This window comes from Octopus bimaculoides, chromosome 6 (genome assembly GCF_046866305.1).
Source record: "Octopus bimaculoides isolate indiv1 chromosome 6, ASM4686630v1, whole genome shotgun sequence".
In the NCBI taxonomy this organism is placed as follows: domain Eukaryota; kingdom Metazoa; phylum Mollusca; class Cephalopoda; order Octopoda; family Octopodidae; genus Octopus; species Octopus bimaculoides.
In genome coordinates, this window is record NC_142933.1 from 75726637 (window position 1) to 75735191 (window position 8555).

Genomic DNA, 8555 nt, shown 5'->3' on the forward strand with positions numbered 1-8555 from the left:
TTTCCCCCAACTCTGGAAAACCTCATTCCCAGGTTACATTTTCTCCACAAACACCAAATCTGTATATGTTCAAGCTGAACTTGGACTGCAATAATTTCATCAATAATCTCAAGGGAATTGTAAGGAGTTTTGGACACTTTTTTACATTAAGTAATGAGGAAAAAAAACAGACCAATTGAATGAGAAAACAAAATGAAAATGGAAAAGACGGTGAGAAAAGGAAGGGAAAAGGCAAGAGAAAGAAAAAGAGAGCATTCTTTTGCAAATCAATAGTGTTTTGACAATTTGACTGTCTCTCTCTTCTTCATTTCTCTTAATCACATCCAGACACACACACATTTTAAACAATACTATAACACAATACAAAAAATCAGCAAACACTTCATTGACAGTAAAAATTACCAACTAATAAAGAAATATTGAAGGATGAAAACAAACCAAAATATTTGTTCAGTGTGAACTGTAAACCCATAATTTTTTTATTCGTTTCTTTCCTCTTCTTTTCTTTTTTTTTTAATCTTTATTTTCACTTTGGTAACTTTGACAAGTAAACAAAATCCAAGCAGATTAAATTTCTTAGAACATTTTGTTTTTCACTCAATTAGAAAATTTTTTCTTCTGTTTCGCTTTTTAGAGATTACTAGACTATGTGTGTTATGTATGCATGTGAGTGTGTATGTTCATGTGTGATTTTTAAAAAGCTTTCGGTTGTTTTGTATATGAAAAAATTTGACTTGAATTTGAACAAAAGAAATTCCCTGCCAACATGAAAATATTCTGAAGATAAAGAAATTTCTGACCAACAATTCTTCAAATTGAGAAAACTCTACTTTAGCAACTATTTTTCTATTATTGTTTTTATTATTAATATTGAGATTGTTTTATTTATTGAATTTTTTTGTACAGTTTGTCAATAATTGATTAATAAAATTTAGGAAACTACAAAGATCATAGAAACCATTTTCAGTGTTCTGCTTTAGTGGTGCTTAGCTTAGGCTGGCAATATTACTATTTCACATATTATATTGCCATCCATAGCAAAGTATTCTTTTTATAATAATAATAATAATAATAATAATAATAATAATAATAATAATAATCAAAATAATAATAATAATCATTATTGTTTTAGTTTAGGTACAAGACCAACAATTTTGAGCAATTAAACTGATTCCAATATCTGATGGGTACTACATTTAATTGAACCTGAAATGATGACAACAAAATTGATTTTGGCGGGATTTGAACTCACAATGAGGAGAGCCAGAAGAAATACCTCAACACATTTTACCACTGCTCTAATGATTCTGACAGCTTGTTGCCTTAATAATAATAATAATAATAATAATAATAATAATAATAATAATAATAATAATTTCAAAATTTGGCACAAGGCCAGAAATTTCAGGGAGGTGGGGCAAGTCAGTTACATTGACTCAGCACTTAACTGGCACTTATTTTATTGATCCCAAAAGGATGAAAAGCTAAGTCAACTATGACTGGAAGTAAAGATGGATGAAATGCCGTTAAGCATTTTGTCCGGCATGCTAACAATTCTGCCAGCTTGCTGCAATAATAATAATAATAATAATAGTAATAATTCTTTCTATTACAAGCAGAAGACCAACAATTTCTGGAGAGGGCACGATTCAATTACATTGATTCTAGTACTCATCTTATCAACCCTGAAAGAATGAAAGGCAAAGTTGACCTCAATGGCATTTGAACTCAGAATGTAAAGAGCCAGAAGAAATGTCACTAAGCATTTGTCTGATGCAGAAACAATTTGGCCAATTCACTACTTTTATAATAATAATAATAATAATAATAATAATAATAACTGTAATAATAATGGTAATAATAATCATAATAATAGACTATTAGTTTTTACCTGCACAAATATCATTTTGAAATTTGTCAAAGACTAATTTTCAGTATTATTTTTCTTAAGAAAAAAAAAACAAAAACAGAATGAATGGAAGAGCAAAAAGAAAAGAAAAAGGAAAGTCAAAGTAAAGGAAGAAGCATACCTCAGAAATCTAGTTTTTCCTCAGTAAATTTATCATGTAGCTCTGGAGCACTTAAGTTTAAGAAAGAGCAACAGCTTTCATCAGATTAAGCTGGAGCCAACCTATGCTAAATTAAATATTTGGTGTTGATTTCAAGCAATTTAAAAAAAAATGTAATCACAAGATTCACAAAAGAAATGAAATGGGATAATGTGTCATTCATGACTTTCTCAATGGTATTAACGTAACTGAAGTGAAATATCTATAGCTGGGATAATAGAAACTATGTTTGTAGACTCAAGTTTATGAGAGCTTATATTTATAGTGTCCGCAACCTTCTGGTATGATTGCTAATAATAATAATAGGAATTATACATATACATACATACGTGTGTGCGTGTGTGTGTGTGTGTGTGTGTGTGTGTGTATGTGCATGTGTGTATATATATATATATATAGCATGCACATGCACACTTCTATACTTATGTAAAGAGAAACAAAGAATGACCTGATGCATTTACAAAAGAATGAAAAAGGAGAAAAGATGAAAAGATGTTGAGAAGTGATGAAAAGGAGACTTTTCTCTTTCTTAGCAAGATGTAACTAAAATGCTCAGAAGATAAACACTTTTATGATAATTTTTCATAAGTTGTGTGAAACAATTTTATAATATTCTATTTGATTTTATTCACAATTAACTCTAATGAACTTAGATTAAAACTAACCTTCAAAGTCAAAAGAATTTTAAAATATTAATATTACAGTATTTTCTACGAAGATTTTAATTCGACTATGATGAGAAAAAAACCATGATATTGATGAGTATAATATTGCAATTATTACTATTTAAAAATTCATTTAATTTCCCATGTGTATAGTTGAAATATTCCAACAAGTGGGCATTTTCCCTATAGCTTCCAATTGCCATTTTTTTTTTTTTGACCAAAACAGAATACAGAATGTATTCTTTATAAGAAAGAAAATGAGAAATATATCAAGATTGTATTTTTCCTAAATTTCAATAACAATATTGTTTTCTGCAGTTTTTGTTTTTAAGATAAAAATCTCAATAAACAAACAATTTTTCAAGTTTCTCTCTTAAAAAAAAAAGTTTTAAACAAAATAATAAAAGACTTATACATTTCATCCTATATCTGACAGTCATCATATAAATATTTTAAATAAGTTGATTTAGCTTGGCCCATGTTAGAAAGGAATTAGAAGTCCACAGATTTGAAAATGATTAATGGAATTGGAATAAGAATAAGTTCTAAACACAATGTCACAAGCAACTGAATCAGATGACTTTTTAAACATGTTAAGAAATGACATAATGAATAAATTGGCCAAAGAGTTTTATTTTTGGCATCTTCACCAACAGCCCAAGTAATGTTTGATTCTCACAGCCCTAAATGGAAATCTAGTTTTCATACATACTTGGACAGATGTTGCTTGCAGGTTGCAAGTAATTCCAGGTGCAATAGTTACCAACTACTGTTTCATATTGTATATTTGGCCTCTGTGCCATCAACCGTGAGCAGAACCACAGTTCGGTTGTCCAGCCACACCAGTCGAACCAGTTTTAATAAGTTAGTGAGTGGAGTTACATGACAAGGTGGAGTAGACAGTTGTTTTACGCACTTAGTCTGCTGGGGGCCGATGCCAAAGATGTTGGATGAAGCTGTCTGTAAAATAAAGAAAATTTCACAAAAATACATTTTACAGAACAATACAACAATTATCTTAAACCGTTAAAATTGCAATAAGTTAAACTCTAAGGCAAGTTACACTATTTTCATCAATTTAGTTACAAAGCCTTAGCTTGCTTCCCAACCACATGGTTCTGGGTTCAATCCCACTGTGTGGCACCTCAGACAAGTGTCTTCTACTATAGTTTTGAGGTGATCAAAGCCTTATAACAGTTCAAAAAGAAGAAAAAGAAAGTGTTGAAAATTTGTACTTTTTCCTGATTGCCCTAGCGAAATTTAAGGAAAATAATTTGTATTGCTTTATGCTGGTTAGTGTTAAACAAATAAATTCAAATAACACAGGCTATATTTTATATAGCTGTGGGGTCCAACCTGAAAAAAAAGACAACTGAAATCTTAATCTATCATTTCACACCCAGAACTTACATTTTAATATCATATCAGATATACTGGACTATACTTCTTAGTTTGGCCTTAATCTAGCCCTACATTACTTACTACTTACTTAAACCCTTCACTCCCTATGAACATAGACCAGACAAATTCCCAGCCCGCGGGCTACTTCTGGCCCATGCAACAATTTCATTCGGCCCACGGGGTCATTTTGATATCAGCATGAAATTTGTCCAAATGGTGGCATCAGCAAATAGAGCTCTTTGCTGCCCTCAGCAACACCCATGCCTTCTTGTTACGACTACACATGCATAGTGTGTGGCTAAAGCAGGCCATTACATTATATAGAGCACTGACCGCACTACCTTTCTTACTAGGTGTGTCACCAAAAGTAGCAATAATTTAATACACACTAGAAACAACACCACTGTAACTATTACACCCTGTCTGTACAAAAAAACACATTAAAGAGGCATGATAACACTGTCACAAGTCTTAATTGTAACTGCAACAAAGCATGCTGGGAAACACCTCCTTTGATTCTCTAATCACATGTTGTGAAGTGCTGATGACACAAAATCTAATCCTATAATGAACCACATCAGCCGCCTTACTGCTCTTTTGGGTGATCATTTTCACGTGACGTCATTCAGTAGTAGTAGCTATCTATATCAATGGCCAAGAGAAAAGTCGATGCAGAAAATGGAGATTTTCAAATCCGGTGGGAAACCAAGTACATGTTTATTGACACAGATGGCAAACCCATGTGTCTTAATTGTGGTGCTAATGTTGCTGTACTTAAAGACTATAATATCAAACGCCACTACAAGATAAAACATCAGGAGAAGTATAAATACGTCACTGCTGAGCAGAAGTAATGAAAGGTAGACGAGTTGAAGAGGAATCTCACATTACAACAGACTTCTTTAACCAAAACAAAATCAAAAAGTGAAGCTGCTGTTAAGACAGTTTTATTGTGGCAGATGAGATCGCAAAATCAGCCAGGCCATTTATCAAAGGAGAGTTTGTGAAGAGCTGCATAATGAAAATGTGTGATGTTTTGTGTCCAGACAAGAAGCAACTGTTTGCTGATGTAAGTATTAGCATAAATACGGTTGTTGATTGGGTGTGTGAGATGGTCAGGTTTGAAAACACAGTTGATTGAAAAGGGAAAAGATTTTGTTGCATACTCTCTTGCTGTGTATGAGACTACTGACACAACTGATACGGCACATCTGACTATCTTCTTCTGTGGAGTAGATTCCAATTTGTTCGTCATGGAGGAAATTTTGAACATTAAATCAATGCAGGGGACAACAACAAGAAAGGACCTTTTTTGGAAAAATATGTCAGAGTGTATCCAACATAAAACTGCCTTGGGACAAACTTGTTGGACTTACAACAGATGAGCACAGGTGATGTGCGGTGAAAAAAGTGGACTTGTGGGTAGGATACATTTAAAGATGCAAGAAGAGAACTGCACTGGTGAGTTGACAACATATCACTGCATCATACACCAGGAAACGCTGTGCACTAAAGCCTTAAAAATGGAACATGTAATGAGCATTGTAACGCAAACTATAAACTTTATCTGAGCCACAGGGCTAAATCACCCCCAATTTCAGTCTTTCTTGCAGGAAATACATTCGGGGTGTGGTGACATGCTTTATCATACGGAGGTGTGGTGGTTCAGTCAGGGAAAGGTCCTCAATATAGTTTTTGAGTTGGTTGAGGAGATACGTCAGTTCATGGAAAGTAAAGGAAAAGAATCCAAAATTCTGCAGGATGAAAAGTGGAAATGACGTTTCTGGTTGACATAACTGCGCATCTCAAGGTTTTAAACATCCAGTTCCAGGGATGGGATTGCATGATCTGTGATATGTATGATGCAGTGAAGGCATTTCAAGTGAAGCTGCACTTAAAGGAGACACAAATGCACCAATTGAACTTGTCTCATTTTTCTTGTTGCCAAGTAATATTGAACCAAGTTAATACCATGGTGTTCCCAAAGCAACACCTTACTGATAATTGAGTGCACTCCACCCTGAATTTGCACAGTGCTTTCGTGACTTTGAAACACAGAAAATTAATTTCGAGCGCTTCGCAACCTATTTGAGTCAACTGCACCTGGACAGATTCAAATGGAGCTGATAGAACTTCAATGTAATGGGACATTAAAAGCAAAGTACAACTCTGTGGGGCCCACACAGTTCGATCGCTTCACACATGAAGCAATGTCCCAGTCCCATTTACACGCAGCTCAAATACTGTCTTTGTTTGTAAGCATATATCTGTGCGAGCAGCTGTTCTCTGTCATGAACATGAATAAAACGTCACATAGTAGTCGTTTTACAGATGAACATCTGCAATCCATCCTGAGAGTCATCTCAACAACAAAAAACCTTGCCCTAAACATTAATGAACTTGTTGCCAAGAAAAGATGCCTAGTATGTAGCTTGGACAAAATAGCATAAAGAAAATTGAAAGTTTTGATTTATTATTTTAATTTTCACTAAAAAGCACATTTTTTATTTATATTTTCTTTTTCATTTTTGCAACTTGTTCTTATTTTAAATTTCTATAATTTTGACAGATATTTTTATGCAGAACATAATATTTTAAGTAATTTAAGTTAATTTATTTTTGGAATAAAATTATATACCATCTGTTTCAATACATGTTCATGTTCAAAAAGTGTTAGTCTGTTCAATAAACGTTTATTCTGTTTGGCCTGCAACCTAAAGTGTGCTTTGAGTTTTGGTCCCCTGTGCAACTGAGTTTGACATACCTGACATAGACCATCAATGACTTTCCTCCACTTTCCTCAATTCCAGGCTCTATTTTCTGCTTCTCTCCGGTTGGATCTCTACTTTTTCAGCTCTAACTGATAGGTTCCCAACTAATAAGAGAGACTCTCTTAGGTCTTGATCATTTTGACTTATCATCAACACTTCTGTAACTTTGCTTTCTTTTTTCTAGGTATGGGTGTTTATCCTAGACAAATCCATTTCTATTTCTGAGAAGAGGTGATCAATATTAGTTTGGCCTCTATCCTTTGACCAGTCCAGCATAGGGGTGGGGTGGGGTTACCAACCAGGAGCTTGTGCTCTGCTGGCATAACTCTCAAGGTCATTAAGACATACGAGCCTCCACATTGCAACAAGGACTGGCCCTAGTTAGAATACATTAAAACCCAATAACTACCTACTATGAGAATCATCATCATCATCATCATCATCATTTAATATCTGTTTTCCATGCTGGTATGGATTGGACAGTTTGATAGGAGCTGGCCAGACTCCAATTGCCTGTTGTGGCATGGTTTCTATGGCTGGATGCCCTTCCTAATGCCAACCACTTTACAGAGTGTGCTGGGGGCTTTTTATGTGCCACTGACACGAGTGCATTTTATGTGGCAATGGCACCTGTAGGTATGGGTTAAATGTCAAATAAGATGATTACTAATACATTTTCCTTTTCAATGCTATGGGTGTGTTAATCAAATCGCAACATTGAATTCAATTTCAATTGGTCAAGTTTATGTGAAGATTAAAAACCATAATAGGTGCAGGCATAGCTGTGTGGCAAGAAGCTTGCTTTCCAACCATATGATTCAGGGTTCAGTCCCACTGCATAGCATCTTTGGCTGACCAAAACCTTGTGAGTGGATTTAGTAGACAGAAACTGAAAGAAGCCCATTATATGTGTGTGTGTGTGTGTGTGTGTGTGTGTGTTTGGGCCTGCCCCACCCCACCACTGCTTGATAACCAGTGCTGATATGTTTACGTCCCTGTATAGTAGTTCAGCAAAAAAGATTGATAGAATAAGTACTAAGCTTTAGAAAAAAAAAGTACTGGGGCCAGTACATTCAACTAAAAATTCTTCAAGGTTGTGTCCCAGCATGACTGCAGTCTAATGACTAAAACAAGTAAAAGGTAAAGAAATATATAAAAACTTACCTGCCAAAATTTTAATTTACTATCAGCATGTGAGTATGAAGCTAAATGTTTGCCATCTGGAGAAACCATAACAGCTATAACAGGACCAGTATGAGCACTGATAGTCTAACAGAAACAAAAGTGTTATGGGTTAATATGTGCAATAAAAAACTCAAAGTAAGGTATATTTGTACGACAGAAAAATACATTTACTTCTAGCAACAAGAACAATATACATCTAAATATATTTTTTTATTGCAGGAATTATTTATTGAGAATATGATAAATGGAAAGCTGTGTTTGATTTGCTTGAAAGTATGCTAAGAAAAAATATATCAAAGATTAATTTTATATATTGTTATATTTCAGGATGGTAATTTTTTTTTTTTTTGCCAAATAAACACATGCATTAAATATTTGTCCTTCACTTCAGCTTTATCACTGCTTGTCCTTTGTCTTAATTTTTTCTATCTAGAAAGACAGAATGGACTAAACAGACCAGGACG

At 34.0% G+C, this 8555-nt stretch overlaps 1 protein-coding gene across 1 annotated transcript; it reads right to left on the reverse strand.

Annotated features, from left to right (window-relative positions):
• Window positions 1-1940: 1940 nt before the first annotated feature.
• On the reverse strand, window positions 1941-8194 carry LOC149135271 (WD repeat-containing protein 7-like). Its single transcript, XM_089354105.1, has 2 exons — window positions 8071-8194; window positions 1941-3694 (listed from the first exon to the last, which is right to left on the reverse strand). The coding sequence occupies exons 1-2, from the start codon at window positions 8137-8139 to the stop codon at window positions 3509-3511; spliced, it is 255 nt and encodes an 84-aa protein (XP_089210231.1). The 5' UTR covers window positions 8140-8194; the 3' UTR covers window positions 1941-3508.
• Between the last annotated feature and the right edge of the window lie 361 nt (window positions 8195-8555).